This window comes from Sinocyclocheilus grahami, unplaced genomic scaffold (assembly GCF_001515645.1).
Source record: "Sinocyclocheilus grahami isolate Dianchi unplaced genomic scaffold, SAMN03320097.WGS_v1.1 scaffold260.1, whole genome shotgun sequence".
Lineage (NCBI taxonomy): Eukaryota > Metazoa > Chordata > Actinopteri > Cypriniformes > Cyprinidae > Sinocyclocheilus > Sinocyclocheilus grahami.
The window spans coordinates 1,174,248-1,193,578 of NW_015505439.1; the positions used below are offsets into that span (position 1 = coordinate 1,174,248).

The following is a 19,331-nucleotide window of genomic DNA, read 5'->3' on the forward strand; positions in this document are numbered from 1 at the left end:
GTTAAACTTGAATTAACCTCTTCAGGACATTATTGTGTGAACTTGAGAGATGACAGTCATCTAGATGAAAAGGAGACAAGTGAGAGCAAGACACAAAATTAAAATGAAATTCTTGCTGTGACAGAAAACATGACAACAAAAGAAAAGGAGAGAGTCCTATCGTAAGCTACACAGACCTTTTGGACATGCTTCAGCTGATAGACTGCAAAAATTACTGGCCTGCTCAGGTAATCGCGATGATGAAAGCAACCCAATTCTCAAGAACATTGTTAAAAACTGTGATAGATGTAGCAGATACAGCAAGCCAAAACAAGCCTGTAGTGGGTTTGCCCATCGCATCAGCCTATAATGAGACTGTGGCTGTGGACTTACATAAGCTTAAGCCGGGAGTATGGTATTTGCATGCTATTGACCACTTCACACGCTTTAGTGCAGGGAGTATTTTCAAGTTTAATTTATTTCTAAAGCACATTTAAAAACAACAGTAGTTGACCAAAGTGCTGTACATAAGGGTCATAAAACAAACAACAATAATAATAAGGTACTGTACATAGTACAGTGGATTTAACATGGGGAAGCAAAGGGCCCAGATCAATGTTAGAGGCTTTATTAGTACAGTTTGGGCCAAATATCATAATTTCAGTCTTGCTCTCATTAAAAATGTAGGGCCATCCAATCTTTAATGTCTCTGAGGCAGTCAAACAGAAGTTTTAGAGGACTGGCATGTTTCCGTTTCAATGGCAGATAAATTTGTGTGTCTTGCATAACAGTGAAACTAAATGTTATATTTCCTGAGAATGGACCCTAATGGGAGCATATATAGGGAAAACGGCATTGGGCCAAGAATTGAGCCTTGAGGGACTCCAAATGGAAGGGGTGCTGATGAAGAAACAAAGTCACCAAGGCAGACAGAAAAAGTTCTGTCTGTTAGATAGGACCTGAACCACTCCAGAGCAGTACCCTTAATACCGACAACATGTTCCAACCGGGAAAGTAGGATATTATGATCAATGGTATCAAATGCAGAAGTCAGATCTAAAAGCATAAGAATGGCTGAATGTCCTGAGTCAGTGACCAATAAAAGGTCATTAAAAACCTTTAAGAGTACCGTTTCTGTGCTATGAAGAGCTTTGAAACCCGAATGATATACTTCTAAAACTGTTTGTATCTAAGAAAGATTGCAACTGTATACAGACAACTTTCTCTGATATTTTACAAAAAAAGGAGAGTTTAGAGGTCTATAATTAGAGAGAACCATAGTGTCCAGGTTAGATTTTTTTTTATCAGAGGTTGAACCACAGCATGTTTAAAATCTAAAGGACACAACACCTAAGTTTAAACTGCTATTAATAATTTCTTGAACTATACAGGCCCAGGTGTTTCAAAAATCTCCTTTAAAAAAACGAGGAGGAACTACATCTGTGGGACAAGTAGAGGGTTTCATCTGATTAATAATATCTGTACCAAGTCTCCTTTTAAGATGTCAAAAGACACCTGCAGCTTTTCTTTCTTTCACTGACGTTCAGCTTTCCTGCACTCACGTCTGACACCGCGAGTGATATCATTCAACCAGGGCTCTGGTTTTGGCTTAGGACACATCATTTTAAAAGGTGCAACAATATCCAAAGCAATTTGACAGGAGGAATTAAACGGTGAGGTTAGCTCCTCAGTATTAAAATACGAGGGAGATGCAAAATAAGTTTCAGAATTTTGAAAAGCAGCAGAGAAGTGAACAGCAGTGGACGAGTTAAATATACGACATCACAGAGCTGGAAGACTCTGTTTAGAATATCAAGGAATAGAGATATCAAAAAGAACAGGCATATGATCAGAAAAAAATATTTTGGAGATTTCAAGGTTAGAAATGGGTAATCCACACGATAAAACAAGATCTAACGTATGACCAATCTCATGCATTGAACCGATCGACTGAATGGGGTTAAAAGAATCAATTCAATTTAAAAAGTCTTTAACCAGTGGCTTCGTAGGGCAGCAGATTTGAATTTTAAAATCGCCAATTATCAAAATCCTGTCATAGTTTGGCATAATTCTAGACAAAAAGTCGGAAAAGTAATTGATGAAATCCTTGCTGTATTTAGGTGGTTGATATCACAGCACAAAGCACCAGCTGGAAACGACCCAGTTAAAAAATATGCAATTCAAAACTGGAATAATTGTCTGATGACAGTTGGTGCCGGTTAAATTTTTCTTTAAAAATAGTCGCAACCCCTCCTCCTCGTCCAGAACACCTCGGAAAGTTAAAAAAATGTACAGTCGATAATTAAAACCTCTGAAAAAGCGCTTGAGTCACTTCCACTAATACAAGTTTCAGTCACACACAAAAAATCCAGTGCATGGGAGGTGAAAAAGTCTTTTAAAATAAAAGATTTTAAATTGCGCAATTATCACAAGAGATATCGCGTTTACCAGGGCTATCCTGATAGGAGTTGGGCCTTTAGCCTTAAGGGGTTCCCGGTCCAGCGGCTGAAGGCTTTGGGTGTTCACGCCACCTCTGCAGAGACGAGGTGAGAAAGGGCGGGCATCTGTCTTTCGTCACCACAAAGAACCCCAAAGAGATAGAGAAGCACTTTATTCACTGCTGGACAAGTGTTCATGGTCCTCCATGTAGACTAGTGATAATGGAGGAAATGAAGGACTTTATAATGACGAAATGAAGGACATGGCTGAAAAGTTTAACATTAAAGTTAAAACAACTGCAGCGTACAGCCCATGAAGCAACAGCCTTTTAGAAAGGCACAATCAGACCCTCACTGAAATTTTGCTGAAGCTGAAGAGGGACAACAACTGTGACTGGAAGACAACCCTAGATTGGGCACTAACGGCAAAGAACTCTATGCACAATGTGCATGGTTATAGTCCCCAGTCCCGGATTAAGACATAGGGCCCTGGGGCTATAGCAAACCCAAGGGCCCCCCTTCATAGTAGCCTATCTAGGCTTTTTTTAAATTTTATCAAATCTCCAACACACAGAGATACAATGAGTATGCACACTAAATATTCCAGGCTACAACACATTAAAAGAATAAATACAATAACACCTGATATATGAAGCCAAAGCAAACCAGAAGCAGCAACAACTTTTGAGCATATACAGCTCCCTTAAAGAGTTTACGTTAAGTAGTTGTATTATTAGAAGGTCTTCTTTCTGGCCCTAGAAGAAGAGAGTCATCAGGGCTGGACTGGTGCTAAAATTCAGCCCATCTGGCCCCCACAGTCCCCCCATAAATGTCTTGGGGTTAGGGCAATTGGAATAAACAAATAAATTATTTATTAATAAATAACGGACGAAAAACAAATGATATTTTCGAATTCTTAAAATGCATTTAACAACATTAATATTCCATTATATTGCAGGCTCTAAATTATTGAATTAATATTTTTCTGCAATTAAAGTTAGAACTATTAAATTCTCCTTAGTTGCCCTAATGAAAAGCTAATTATTGAATCTAAAGTTAACTATAGTATTAGTAAACCTTTATAAAAGTGACTTATTGCATTTATTTGATGGGCAATAAGTAGCCTATAACGATTTTTGTGACATTAATAATAAATATCATTAATGCCATATTTCTACAGTGTCAGTAACTGCATGTTAAATAACCTAGGTGTGGTCCTGTGTGGATTAAATTGCTTAATGTACCTTCACCACAGAGACTTTACTGTTCACATATAAGTGTCGTGTGTCGAATTCAAATGGGCAAGCGCTACTTATTATCACTTCAATAGAGAGGAGAAAGTGTTGAGCTGCAGTCGTTGTCAGCGCTGGGCGGGTGCGAGACACCGGTATGGTCCAGCTGTTCTCTTGCACTGCGCAGTTTAATCAGGTAACTTAGTGCCGTTTCATCACTTGGCTTTTAGTGTTTGTTTCCCATGTGCTACAGTAAAGCCGAGGTGATTAAAAGATACCCGTAACTCTAGTGTAAACGAGTACAAAGACAATTTTATCACTCATATCTTTTGGACTGAAATAGCGCAGACACTAATATGTGGGGGCATGGTGGGATTTCGGCAATCGGCACACTGGGAAAAGCTTGGGTGCTCCCGATGGCCAATCAATTCTAGGTCTACTTTTCCTTTCCTCCAAAGCCAATCACGTCGGGCCCCCTCAATCCGTGAGCCCTGGGGCTTCAGCCCCGCCTAGCCCTTATGTTAATCCGGCCCTGATAGTCCCTACCAGTTAATGTTTGGGCAGAACCCAAATCTGCCCTCAGTCCTCACTGATAAGCCCCCAGCTCTGGAAACAAGTATGAGTACTTGGATAGCTAAACAAATCGCAACACTACATGGAATGAGAAAAGCATTCACAGAAGCTGAATGCTCGGAGAGAATCAGAAGAGCCCTTCGTAAGCAACTGCGACCTGTTTATGACAGATATGAAATGGGGGACATAGTATATTATAAGTGAGTAGATTGTAATGAGTGGAAAGGTCCAGGTGTGGTCATAGGCCAAGATAGTGTGGTTGTATTTATCAGGCATGGTGTAACCTATGTTCGGGTGCATCAGTCTAGACTAAGAAAGGTGGATGCCCCACAAACAAAACTGGAGGAGACAGAAAGAGAACAAATGAAAACCAATGAAAATCCCACAGTAACATCAGCACGCAGCAGATCTCAGTGACACTGAAAGTCAAAATGAGGAAGTGACACCAGCAAACGATGAACCAACCATCATCAGTGCTGCCTGGAGGGGATAATCTTTATCAGCACACCACAAACCCTCTCTTCCATGAGCTGTGAAGGCCTAAGACTGAAAATAAGCCATATGGTTAAATACACAGGCAATCAAAATGGACAAACCCATACTGGAAAAATCCTCAGCCGAGCAGGAAAGGCTACTGGAAAACACAAAAACTTGCAGTACAGTGAGCATGAGGAAATTGCTGGCACAACTGGATAAGTCGATCTAGGACAAATGGACAGTGTTCAGGTGATTCCTTCCAAACATGCTAAGTTGAGCACTGACTACAATGAGGATGATATATTGATAGTACATGATGATCTCTTCATGCCTGCAAAAAATACAGAACTCAGCACCTGGAAGAGAAATAACATCTTTGAAGAAGTGAAAGATGAAGGGCAGAAGTGCATATCCACGAGATGGGTGTGCACACTTAAAGAGACAACTGCTGGAGTTGTACCTAAGGCTAGACTAGTTGTGAGAGGCTTTGAAGAAATAAACACTCAAGACCTTCCCAAAGACTCACCTACATGTGCTTCAGAGTCTCTAAAAATGATCATGGCAGTCATATGTCAAAATAAATGGCAGCTAAACACAATTACTCACAACTGCATTGTACAAATAAACTTATCAGAAAACTGAAATCAGAAGAGGTCACCTTTAGGGAAAAACAGTTCTGTTAAATTAGTGGTGTACAGTGATTCCTCAATGGGAAACCTTCCGCATGGTGGCACACAGGGTGGACATTTCATCATGCTCATTGGAGAAAATGGAAAATTCTCACCTATATCCTTGCAGTCAAAACACATCAGGAGAGTTGTACTGAGTACCTTCGCAGGAGAGACTTTGGCACTTGCAGATGGAATTGACACTGCAGTTTTCCTCGCTATACTCTACTCTGGGATTACCACTGGTGACTGCTCATGCAACAACTTGCCCATTGTGTGTATAACAGACAATCCTTCCCATCTCAATGCTCTTAAATCTACAAAATCTGTCACTGAAAAGAGACTGTGCCTAGAAATCAGCAGTATTAAGGAGCTTATACACTCTGGAACTATTCAGCAGATCTTGTGGTCAGCCACCAAAGAGCAGCTATAGCTAACTGCTTGACAAAAAAGGGGGCATGTGCACTTGGCCGTCTGAAAGCTCTCAGCACTGGCGTTTGCCATCTTAAAGATTGAAAGGATTTGACAATGATTTAGTTATGTTTTGTTAATGTCTAGTCATTCAAACTGAAACTCTAAAGTTAACCTGTTATATTATAACCTGTTTTTGTCTTATGTAAACTGAGCTGGTGTGGTTGAACGTGATGGAGCAGTAAAGAGTGTTAATTCTAAGAGCAGTTGTGGTTATTGAGTCAACAGTGCAAGCACCAAAATATCAATATTGCAGGACTCACTTGACGGTAAAACATGTGCTTTTGGTCTGTCAAATATTTAATGTCATGAGACAAAGGTTATTATCAGGACAAACTCTTAAGGACTTGTTTTATAAGATGGAAAAAACGTTGACAATTTCTTTCAAAAGTAAATTTAAAGAATCCTTTAGAATTTTATATGGAATACTTTTTATAATTGTTTTTATTCATTTGTTTACTGTATATTGTATTGTGTACTACTATGTTGTTTTTCTAATGTATAATCTTTACCATGACATATCCTGTGAAGCTGATGTGGCAATAAACTTCAATTAAACTGTAAATTTAATAGGGCTGGACGATAACGATAATTATCGCAATTTAATTTTCCTTGATAAAATGATAACAAGAGTTCGATAAATGTTCGATATAGTGTTTATGTGCCAAAAGCGCACTGTGCGCAACGATACAGTCAGAAGGCTTTTCAATCTACAAATTGCGAACATTTACCATGAATTTACTGTGCTAACACTAACACATGGTATTGTGGCAGAAATGTGGGATATTCATATTGAATTGTATTATATTATTAATGTAGACATGTATTAAATGTATTAAAGGACTAATGGAATATAATTACAGTATTTTTTTGTGATTAAGCTATTGTGTTTGTGTATTTATACTAAATGTATTTAGACTAGGCCTACAGTTTTTCATACAAATACCTAGAAACCATAAAGTTACATTTTTACCATGGTATTGAGGTGCTCTATGTATGGTTTTAACTTTGGTTAACATGATCTAAATGTAGGCCTATGGTACTGGAAGACCAATGGTCAAAAACTCAAACAGTCAGAATAATTATATTTTACCATGTAAAAATGAGGTTGTTACCATTTTTAAAGATGTTACTGTTTTTGATAATGAATATAATTTTATATCTGCACCCTAACTCAGGGCTACTGTCAAATGTGCATTTCTAAGAGACAAAAAATAATATATATATAGCAGCCTGCACAGCAAACTTTGCTTAAGATACACCTCATCAAAGTCAGGCAGCACAAACCTGTTTCATGATTTGAAACAATATCACCCGTTAGAACTTGCAGAAACGAAGAAATACATTTTTCTATTAAGATATTTATTTTAAGGAAAAATGAAAAACTTGGGAGTGTTTGTCATGTTCTGATTATAAAGAGTAGTTTAAAACTACAATTAATGGTATCATTAACTTTCACTACAAAAATCTGCCTTTAAACTTTAAATAAAGGTTTGAAATGTATTGTCATAATTATCGATATCAGCGATATGTAACGGTACACGTATTCGTATCAAAAAGTTTCGGTATGTGTCTTTCGGTTCAGTTAACCACTGCACGAGCGGAACTTCATTGAAAACTTCCAGTTTTATATAGTTTTATATATTGTTACTTTTGATAAGAAACAGTCTAATCTTTCAAATTATGTCCTTTTTTCAGGAAATTTAAACAATAAATGCCGTTTTGTCAGTCTTTGATGTGGAGTGACAGATCGGCGTATAAATGCCTCAGTTCAAATGGCAGCGTGATCATCCCTTCCTCTTTGTTACTAGTTTTAACACGAAATAAACATGAATGAACATCTCACGCCTCATGGAATCATTCAATCAGTGTTGAAAAACTGATAAAATAGCTTGTAAACAAAATGTCACTTAGCATTTCATTTACCTCAGACACGTCATCAGTGTCCACAGCTCGTTAGTGCGCTATAAATGAAGTCTAGCTTTATATTTTATAAAACGTATATTTTACTTTACCTGTTAGTGGTGTATTAATTATTTCATGTTTAAATAAATCTGTTATGAAACGAGTTATGAGAGGCACTGTGTAAATGAATATATTTCAACAACAAATATATTTTTTATAATTTAGAAGTTAATTTAAAAACTGCATTATGTGCAATTTACATGTTTGCTTAAATTTTTTTAAGTTGAGTGTTGCTTGTTATATTTAAAAATAAATAGTAATTAAATTTAAGTTTGGGCTCTGTTGTTAACTGTAACCTTATAGTAGGCCTAAAAAGGGCTCACACTATAGTTTAGAGCAGTGATGGGCAAACTTGGCCCTTCCAGGCCACTTTCCTGCAGAGATTTGGTCCAACCCTGATAAAACTCACCTGCCTGTAGCTTTCTAGTAGTCTTGAAGACAATGATTAGCTGGTTCAGGTGTGTTTGATTAGAGTTGGAGCTAAGCCAAGTTTGCCCACCCCTGGTTTAAAGTCGAGCTAGATTTTTATCCCTAAGAAAATTTTAATTATAACTGAATTTATTTAAAGAAAGAGCAATTTTTTTTTAAGTTGAGTGTTGCTTGTTATATTTAAAAATAAATAGTAATTAAATTTAAGTTTGGGCTCTGTTGTTAACTGTAACCTTATAGTAGGCCTAAAAAGGGCTCACACTATAGTTTAGAGCAGTGATGGGCAAACTTGGCCCTTCCAGGCCACTTTCCTGCAGAGATTTGGTCCAACCCTGATAAAACTCACCTGCCTGTAGCTTTCTAGTAGTCTTGAAGACAATGATTAGCTGGTTCAGGTGTGTTGGATTAGAGTTGGAGCTAAACTCTGAAGGAAAGTGACCTGGAAGGGCCAAGTTTGCCCACCCCTGGTTTAAAGTCGAGCTAGATTTTTATCCCTAAGAAAATTTGAATTATAACTGAATTTATTTAAAGAAAGAGCAATTTGTTCAGTGAACCACTGTTTAATTTTTAAAAATACATTTGTTTTCCCCCCTGCTGTACCCAAACTGTACCGAAACATGATGTCAAAACCGAGGTACGTATGTGTACATGTTTGTGTACCGTTACACCCCTAATATCGACTGATATGAAAAAAATGTATCATGATGATAAAATATCATCTATTCATTAATTAATTTTATTTATTTATTTTTGGAAAGAAGTCTCATGTTCAGCAAGGCTGAATTTTTTTGATAAATGAAGATGGGAATATTGTGAGATATTACAACTTAAGATGTTTTATATTTTAATATATGTAATTTATTTCTAAAAGCTGCGGTTACTCCAAATTTTTTGCAGCGGTTACTCCAGTCTTCAGTGTCACATGATTCTTCAGAAATCATTCTAATATGCTGATTTGGTGCTCAAACATTTCTTATCAATTGGATTTTTGTGGAAATGTTATACTATCATTCTTTGAATAAAAAGTTAAAAGAACAGAAATATTTTGTAACATTATAAATGCCTTTTCTGTCACTTTGATCAAGAATTGAATAAAAGTAGTAATTTCTTTAAATACTTTTGAACGGTAGTGTTCTTCCTCTGATTACTTGATGAAAAAATGGCCATAATTAGTCTAAAATTATGATCTATGCATGGTTTTTGTTACAAAGCTTGTGCTGGCCTAATTAAATTTCCTTCATGTGAATGGATATCTATGAAGTGATCAGTAAATTCCCTTTCCCATCATTCCAATTAAACATCCTTTGGGATACGGTTGTTGAATTGAAAGTGAGTTAGTTCTTCAGTTCAGTTTGCCCAACCCTAGTGTAGGCAAGTGGTTTTAGTGTAGCACAAACACCTACATTTGGACTGAACATCAGAGATGTTTATGAAAGCATAAGTTTCCGATGTGAGCTGTCTCATGCCATTTTAATGATCCAACCGCTGCTTGCCATTATGCAATATATTTATGAATAGCTGGTGCAACAGGCTCAGTTTGACTATGCACCCTTTACACATCTTTTATGATAATAAAGTAATTAAAACCCATTCTGCTCTAAAGAGCTTTGGACAAACGTTCTCTGTGTATGTAAAAATCAAAACGTTATACCTAGGAAATTAACTAGAAATGTTCTTTCTGCTAATTCTTGCCCTCCCCCGCTCTATCTCTCTTCCACATCATCCTTTCCAAGGACCCTGATCCCACAGATCCAGGCACTGAGACAGAGGAAAGTCTTGGAGCGACAGACTCCACCCAATGCATGGCAGATTCTCAGAGCTGTAAGTCAGCGTGACCTAACTGTCTGAAAAGACGTGTGGTAGCATCCATCATATTGATCTTTCCATGTATTTACAATGAAAAGGATTGAGACTTTCCATCATATTGATCTTTCCATGTATTTACAATGAAAAGGATTGAGGCTTTCAAGCTTCATGAAGTTAGTTGTTGGTGTTTTAAAGCACCTTCTCTTTTCCTTTCATCTGTATGTGGTGGCTTAGTTGAAACTAGCACATTGGATGCTTTTGAAGCGCCTGTCACCAGCTCTGCCCCTCGACCTCACCCCCAATCACCCAGGAGACCTCAGCATCCTCTTCCACCTCGTCTAAACATCTTGGCCCCACCTGCTCAAGAGTTGGGACCCCCTTCACAAGTCCAGGTGTGTGCAAAGATCTCAGTGTACTGTGTGGCATAGCTTGTGGAGCTTTTTCTTAGTTTGCTGTTGTTGGCGTTGCTTGGAATGTGCATTTAAAAAAATAACTTGCATGTGTCTGCAGAGGCTCCCAGTTCGACGGCCGTCAATGGGACGAGGCCTCCAGCTTACTTCTGGAATGGCCAGTAGTGCAGTGAGTTGCTTTTTGGTTCTTGGTTTGGTTGTGTGGTGTGTTCGCATCTGAGCTTTAATGTTTGTCAATCAATCTCTGTGTCTTTATCTTTTTTTCTTGCTTTTCCAACAGCAGCATTTCTATGAGGATGATGACAGGATGGTTCCTAGTACCCCTACACTTCCTCCTCCTCGCTCAGATGGATTTGCTGAAGCAATCCAGTATGCATTTTTGCCTTTACACTTCGCTGTGGTTGTATTTTTTTTTTCATTTAGCCACATGACTGATTTCTTCTGTTGTATGAAGTTCTCCACAGGTCGCAGGCGTGTCACGATTTCGATTCGGTCCTTCAGATGACCTCCCGCAGACCAGCTCCTCTCATTCAGACCTTTGCCAGCTGCCCTCACAAAGTAGCACACATTACCTTATATTCTTTCAGACTAATGACTGTTCTTTAACTGCTCTTTCTGTCAGATGTTGGTTGGTTATTATTTTAATGCTGTCTTCTGTGTGTTCTTCAGGTTTAGGCATGTTTGAGAGTTCTGTTTTCCTTGGAGCTCATGAGGAAGAGTCAGGTGGACGCAGTGTGCCCACAACCCCACTACAGATTGCTGCTCCTGGTATGTACAAATCCATGCATCCTAAATAGTCTAAATAATTTTCAAATAATCTTGGAAAAGTGCAGGATTATGCAGTGGCCACTTTTTGTGCATTTTAATTCACTGAGAATTCAATCGCTCCTTCAATCGCTCCTCTCAGTCGACATCTGGAAAATAGTGGAGCTTTTGATTTTTGGACTTTTCATCTGCATTTAAGTTTTTGCAACCTATTATTTTAGGGCAAAAACGTATTAGTTTAATTTTAACCATGGTTTAGTTTTATGGATTGTGTTCCTATTTTTTAACAGATAGGAAACAAAAGGTTAGAGTTAATGGGGTCTTATCCGACGCGTTAAATATTTCTATAGGTTCACCACAAGGCTGTGTACTTTCTCCGGTTCTTTTCATATTTGTATACAAATGATTGTCAGAGTTTGTACAATAATAGTTATTTGGTAAAATATACCGACGATACTGTGCTTCTGTCTTTGCTATCATATCCAGATCATGAATATGGTCCGGTTTTGGATGATTTTATTTTATGGTGTAATAGGATGAAATTAGATTTGAATGGGTCAAAAACGAAAGAGATGATCATCAATTTTAGTAAGAAAACACTTGCACCTCAAAGGGTGGTCATTAATGACCAGGTTCATGTAGTGGAAGAATTCAAGTATTTAGGAACGATTATTGATAATAGGCTAAAGTTTGATCAAAACACAGATGCAATCATTAAAAAGTCACATCAATGATTATATGGGTTGAGGAAGCTGAATTCTTTTAATGTACAGAGAGTCATTCTCAGGACTTTCTATAATTCATTTGTTGACAGTATACTGTCCTTTTCCTTTATTTATTGGTTTTCCTTATTGTCTACAAAGAAGAAAAATCGTTTGCAAGGTATTGTTAATATGTGCTCAAGAATTGTAGGTGTTCCCTTGCGAAGTCTTACGTTTTATTATGAACAGCAAGTGATGAGGATGGCACATAAAATTATAGGAGACTGCACACACCCTTTGAATGATTATTTTAAGTGGATGCCCCTTGGGAGACGTTTAAGGTCAATTAGATGTTCCACAAATCAGTACAAATTTACTTTTGTGCCTGAAGCAATACGTTTATGTAATAAATTTAGTTGATTTATTATTTTTCTTCTCTTATGTATTTGGTGTATTTTGAGTATTTGTATGTGTGTGTTAAGTGTTGTATATGTGAAGCACTACGAAAGTCTGAATTAATTGCCCCAAGGGGATTAATAAAACTCTAAACTAAACTAAAAAAATGTCGAACACAGAGGGATGACAAGCTATATCAAAACAGTTTTAGTATCCCATTATATATCTAATTCTCTTCACTCTACCATTTTACAGTTGGTTAAATCATCTTGTTTTTTTATCCATTCAGTGACAATTTTATCAGAGACTGTGGCATCTGAAGCAATTGAGCATGCTTCTCAGTCTGTGCCCATGGTGAGTACCTCCACACCCGGCCTTAGTGCTCCTGCAGGCCCTAGTGGAATGGAGGAGAGAGACGACATGTTCATGGACGCAGGAGACAGGTAAACATGAGCCCTTGAATCTACCCAAACGAGACACTGGCATCACAATTTACTTCCATTGTTGTGACATAAGAAGTTGTGACAAAATGTATTGAGAGATCATGGACTCCATAATGGAGTAGGTGGTGTAGAATGTGTTTATTAAAATAACTATCTGAAAAATATTTCTGCAGTGCTGAAGCTTCACTTGATGCTGTGTCACCGACTGAGGCGGAGGAACCAGCCCAGCCCTCAGATGAAGCCAGTCTGCCTTCCACAAGCCAGGAACCTTCATCTAGTTCTGCAGGTACAAACACACTCACACATACTAAAATTACGCAAACCTCCAATATCTCATATCGGTTTCACAAACTCTGCGTTATTTCTCTCTCAGACACAAGCAGCTCTCAGCCTCCTAAAGTCCGAACGGGATCTGGGAGACAGTGGACTGGTGGTCGTGGTTCAAGGGGCTTTGTAAAGAGAGGTAAGAATATGAACAATTTTCTCCAAATGTGGCAAATATCTTTATTTTTTCAGACATTTACTTTTTAACCCAGCTGTATTAACACAGTAAGATTGAACATAATCAAGTGGATTTTACATCTTTCTTGTAGATGGCATCACGGGTGTGAGGGGACGTTTTGCCAGGTGAAGTAGTTCTGAAGCAACACATTCTGAATGAATAGCTCCAAAAGAACACAGCCATACTTTTGTTCTGCTTTAAGGCTTCAGTCAATGTATTATAATTTTTGCTTGTTAGTTTAATGCTCTGAGCAATCCATCAATGTTATTTTAATGATTTTACATCCGTACAATAAAATTGTTTTGAGGGAAGTCTTTGTTTGTCCTTAATTCCATCTCCAAAGATGCAGCATTACTATCAAAGCTGCACCTAAGACAAGTGCATCACTAAAAATATAAATTTACCACAAATGGCATGAGGGAAAGAGATGATTGACTCAGTTTTTCTGGGTTTCTGGGCATTTAAAGAAGCTGGTTGCCGAGTTTTCCTTTGGACCTGTAGCAGGTTTGTGGATCACTGGTTTTTCTCTTTCCATTTTGATGCTATGATAATTGTCTGCGAAAGACAAGAACAGAAATGTGACATTGAGAGCAGTGTTTTAGTTAATTTAAACAAACTGTAAAAAAAGAATTATTGGTAAATATAAATATTAGATGGAAAAACTTAAATTAGAAAAATTGCCTTGACAACTAACTGAAATGAAGATATTAATAAAAAAAAGCCTAAAACGTAATTTTTAAAAAAATATATAAAATAAAAGCTAATTAAAAATATTAATCAATACTATAAAAGGATATAAGTAATACTAAAATACTGGCTGAGAGATACATTAGTCAGGCTTTCAGTTGTCCTTCATGACAAATTTAGCTTCGGGCAAAAATCTTTTGGGCATAAATTTAGCGTTCGGGCATAAATCTCCACCCAGGTTGAGAAGTTCATTAGCTGTAACCTGAAACAGTGCTGGGACAGAGTCCAGTACCAGCTTTAATGAATTACATAACACTCACTTTGAGAGAATATGTAATGCTTGTATCCCGCTTTCACCCTTGAGGGTACAGACACGGCTGAGGTCACCATGGTCGGAAATCCTCTCCAGGTCTTTGAGATATTGATAACTTGCCCCAGAGCTGCAGCTGGGAAAAGAAAATATCCTAAAATGAATCAAAATGCTCAGAGTTCTGTGTCAGTTAAACTGTTTTAAGGTCACTTGTCTGGTCTGTTAGGCCTCACATGGAACAAAATGTCCTGTTTGAAGCCTTGGTGAAACATCTGTTCCAAGGAAGTACTATACATGGTATTTTCACTTTTCCACATGTCTGCACAAATGCTTGTCTACACACAACCTTCCCCTCTTCCTTTACGTCTAATTTCTTATTATTTTGTCATTTAAACGTGATTAAAAAAACAATGCTGTGTTGTTTGAAATGGCATTATTTTCTAATCAAATTTGTGATTCTTTACCAGCTTGTCGTCTGGCTCTCATCCTCACAGTCAACATAGGAATTCTTGGCTTTTTCCCACAATTTGGAGTAACCTTGTATGTGTACTTTTGCGCCATCCCACCTGCAGAAATCAATTTGAAAGTCAACACTGACACACCTAATAAAAACAAGCCCCCATAGTGTGCTTACAGAATGTACATGTACATTTTTCTTTCAATTCTTACCTCTTTTGAAGAAGATTACAGACTCTTTTCTGCTTCTGTACTCAGGTATAGATAATGCAGCTGTGATATGACCAATCTGTCCGAAGCCCGTGCTGATGGGTTTGGGAAAGCCAGGATCCATCAGACCATTCTCAAACCTCCAGTAGTTCTTTCCCTGTGAAATATGCAGAAACAGGACATATCAGTTGTCGTTGACACCATGTTTAATTTGACACCACTTCTGTTCTAATTTTCTGTGATTCTCAGTCTGTAGTGGATTGAAGTGTTTTGTCCTGGCAGTTGCAGCGGGTGTAAACCGTGTCGATGGGAGATGGGATTCCCCACACACTTGTAATTAACTGAGGAGGATCAGGATTTCTATGTTTGTCCAGTGTCCAAAAATAATGTATAGAGAAGAAACCAAAAGTGGCATTTTTTCACACAACATTTGGTTTCACAGATCCCTACACTTTGAAACTTCTTATTTAATTTTTGATTAATAATTCTTTTTTTACTACTCTGTGTAAAATGGAAAAGATAAATGCTTTGAACCAAACTAAATAGTGTAACAATAAAGCGACTATGTTGTACCACCTGGTACTGACCTCTGAACACCACAATTGTACCATTTCTGAGAGTAGTCAAACCACTGACTGGACGCCCACTGCAGAGGTTAGTGTCATAATCATCTGTAAAATGAAAAAAAACATTTAAAAAAATTATTTAAGAAACAAAAAGTAATACAATTATCCAAAACTTTCTTTAAAAAAAACAATTGAAATATTCATTCTAGCATCAGAGTGTCAACACTCTTAGTGAAGAAGGCTCTTAGTGCAAACAAAATTTGCCACAATGAATATCAAACATGAAAAATCTTACCGGCTTGATAATCTTTAATACTATCTGTTTTGCCATTCTTGTCTGAGGTGGGATTAAGAGGTTTTTCTGCTGGTCTGATTGGAGCAATGCCACTAGGATCCTTGGGAGTTTCCTTTGGTTCAGATTTGTCGTTCTCTATACTAGGTTGAGTGTTTTTTTTTTGTTAGTTTCACTGGAACAGGAGAGGATGGTGTCTTGTTTGGAACAGGGGTATATCTAGGGTCCTTGAGAGATGACAGTTCCTTTGGGCTTTCATTCTGTGCCTTGGTAGTCATTTCAGTGACAGAATATTCTGTTGGTACTGTGCTTGAAGGACCTTCAGTTGGCGCTGTACTTGTAGGACCCTCTGCTGGCGCTGTACTAGTAGGAACTTCAGTTAGTGCTGTGCTTGTTGGACCTTCTGTTGGTGCTGTGCTAGTAGGACCTTCTGTTGGCACGGTCCCTGAAGGACCTTCTGTTGGCACTGTGCTTGCAGGACCTTCTGTTGGTGCTGTGTTAGTAGGACCTTCTGTTGGCACTGTCCCTGAAGGACCTTTGGTTGGGGCTGTGCTTATATGACCTTCTGTTGGTGCTATGCTTGATGGACCTTCTGTTGGGTTCTCATCAGCAGGGAGTATGGTGCTTGCATCTGGAGAGGACAAAACTACTACAATTATGGTTGACATGCACATTAAAAATAGTCTCTGCTGGGACATCAGTTTGACAAAATAAAAGTGAAATGTTTAATTTTATAATCATCTACATATCTTTGTGAACAAATGTTGCTTTTTGTGGCATTTTGCATATTTAACAAATAAAGCTTATGATTATTATTGCTCACCAAGGCCCTCAGAAGGTGTGGACTCACTTTCATCCTCAGGGAACGTTAACGCTTTTCAGTCATTTCACCCGAGTAAAATGGTTTTGCCTATGGTTGCAAAACCATATTGACTGAAACCGAGGTGTGTCTTGGCATACGGGCAATTATCTTAAGTATAAAAAATGTTGCCTGCTGTATAGTCATCTGCTTTATCAATTATCATAATCAAATGTCAATGTAAACTAGTTTATGATTCCTTTTTCAACAAGTGCTCCTACATGGAAAAAAAGATAACAAGTGACAAAGAAAAATGCTCACCTCCAATCCCTTCATCATTGGTCATCTCCTCATTGGAGGTTTCTACCAAAAGAAAAAAAAAACCCGTCACAACTATACTTTAAGAGTACTGTTACTAGAGTCAAAGTTAAAGTCAACAGTTACATGAAGCAAAAGATCAATACACTTTTATTTGGTTATTTGTGACAAAGCTACAGTAATTATACTTGTAGACTTTTTATTCTTTATGTTTAGGCATAAGTTAGCAGTCCTTTGAGCTGTGGTGGCAGTGTTTCTTGGTTTTAAGGCAGTATTTGTGACAGTCACAGAGATAAGCGTAAAATCAGGGCAAAATTATATGCATGCAAATCAAGTCAAGTCACCTTTGTTTATATGGCGCTTTATACAATACAGATTGTGTCAAAGCAGCTTTATAGTGTTAAACAAATGGATGGATACATCTGGAACTCCAAATTTCTGTTGTTAATTATTTTAATTAATAAATAATATATATTACCATTCAAATGTTTGGGGTCCGTTAGATATATTTTTAAAGAAACTAATACTTTTATTCTGCAAAGATGCATAAAATTGATCAAAAGTGACAGTAAAGACCTAAAAGATTACAATTGTAAACAAACACTGTTCTTTTGAACTTTAGTTATTGGAGAATTTTGAAAAAACAAAATAAAAAAAAGGACTACTAAGCAGCAAAACCCTTTTCTACATTGATTTGTTATTTTAAATTGTAATAATATTTAATGTTACAGTTTTTACTGTATTTTTGATCAAATACATGCAGCCCTGGTGAGCGTAAGACGCTTCTTTCGAAAACCTTTTTAAAAAATCTTACCAACCCCCAAATTTGGATATTTCTGTAGTAGTAATATGTATGCAGTTTATATATTTTTGCAATCAGTCATTTTGCAAATGTTAGTCACATCAAAACATACAATTAGTATCAGTTGTTGCAAATCTATTTACAATCACACATGCGTTTGCAGCGTTATCAGTGCTCATTTATTTAAGTATTATTTCATTCAGATATGCTGTAGTTTGTTTAACTTCTACACACACATACTCCTTGTAGTTTACCTTCCACCAAGCACATGCTCTCATAATCAGTGCAGCACTGATTGTATGAGACACAGTCAATATCACAGTGACAAAGATTGCTTCTATTCAAAGGCTCCCCGCAGCGTCCTTTGCACGAGTCCTCTGTGATCAGAAATAATATCATCAAAATGATTCTATAGACTGTTACAAAGACTAGACTACACCCGAGTGCTCATGGCATTCACAGCAAATGCTACACCAATATTAATGAAACAGCCCCAGAGGAGAGTTCATATGAAACCTTACTTGTAGTACACAACTCTGTGAAGTCTGTACAGCACTCATTCAAGCTCAGACACTCATAGTCACACTGGCACAAACTTCCTCTGTAGTAGCCTTCTCCACAACGACCCCTACAGCTACCTGGACAGGGAACAGTGTTTACTTACAGAGAACATACTTTGATTGAGAATTCACGTTTAGAGTATGCTTAGACACAGAGACAAACAACATGAGATGAGTTAATTATTTGCAATGTCAACAGAAATCAGTGCATGTTTGAGAGTAAAACAGTTAACTGTTATATTTACAGAATATAGATAGATAGATAGATAGATAGAGACTGGTCAAAGTTTGGAATAATTAAGGTTTTTTAATGATGTTATACAAAACATTAAAAAAAACTTTATTCCAAACCTTTGACTGGCAGAGTAGATAGATATTCTGCTGATTTACTTTGATCTGAAAAGCTTGTGAATGTGGAGGCATATGCAAACAGCAGCAGTAAGGACAGATATGTGGCCATCTCGGTTGCTCACTGTTGGAATCACCTAAGAGAGCCTCTGTTTCTTCACCTGCATTGATCTTCACTTTTATAAAGAGGCAGGATGTGTTGGTTTTCACCTGTCAGTCCAATTATACAGTCAGTGCAGAATTAGTAATCGTCTCGATTGCAAGAGTGCGGTGATCCACACGGACAAACAGACTTGAACACACCCCCACCCCACTGTATGTGCCTGTCGAAAACATTTACAAAGTTCGCTGGGTGATCACAGACTATTCCCATTAAAATGTTCCAGATGGGGGAAAAATACGTTATAAAAATTTTTAGGGAATTTATGTCTGTCAATAATATCACTATAATATGCATTATATATCGCATGTATATCACATAAGCTTTGCTTAAAATGATTTTAATATTAATATAGTATTATTTAATAATAGTAATAATATACTATGCTATGCAATGAACTGAGCTGGACGATGACATCACTAAATCAACAATGAACTGACGTTAACTGATAAACTGACTATTTTCTATCGTCCTTCTTTCTTTGCGTGAACATTTGGGCGGCGTTATGCAACTCTTCCCACAGAGCGACGTAGGTATGTGGGGGCGTGTTAGAACGAGCCGTTTTAGG

At 37.5% G+C, this 19,331-nt stretch overlaps 1 protein-coding gene and 1 pseudogene across 3 annotated transcripts in view; one reads left to right on the top strand and one right to left on the bottom strand.

The window, feature by feature from the left end:
- Positions 1-13,430, top strand: part of LOC107599094 (nucleoprotein TPR-like) — a 30,031-nt gene extending 16,601 nt beyond the window's left edge. The window contains exons 41-50 of one of the 3 annotated variants that reach the window (XM_016290592.1): positions 9,966-10,053; positions 10,273-10,430; positions 10,549-10,617; positions 10,729-10,817; positions 10,903-11,006; positions 11,118-11,216; positions 12,600-12,753; positions 12,927-13,039; positions 13,127-13,216; positions 13,347-13,430. In XM_016290592.1, the coding sequence (XP_016146078.1) occupies positions 9,966-10,053; positions 10,273-10,430; positions 10,549-10,617; positions 10,729-10,817; positions 10,903-11,006; positions 11,118-11,216; positions 12,600-12,753; positions 12,927-13,039; positions 13,127-13,216; positions 13,347-13,384 (1,002 nt within the window). In that variant the 3' untranslated portion in view covers positions 13,385-13,430. Of the gene's footprint in view, positions 1-9,965; positions 10,054-10,272; positions 10,431-10,548; positions 10,618-10,728; positions 10,818-10,902; positions 11,007-11,117; positions 11,217-12,599; positions 12,754-12,926; positions 13,040-13,126; positions 13,288-13,346 lie in introns of those variants that run through there. The other 2 variants (XM_016290589.1, XM_016290591.1) reach the window with 2 other exon arrangements.
- On the bottom strand, positions 13,261-18,776 carry LOC107599117 (proteoglycan 4-like; annotated as a pseudogene).
- Positions 18,777-19,331: the final 555 nt, after the last annotated feature.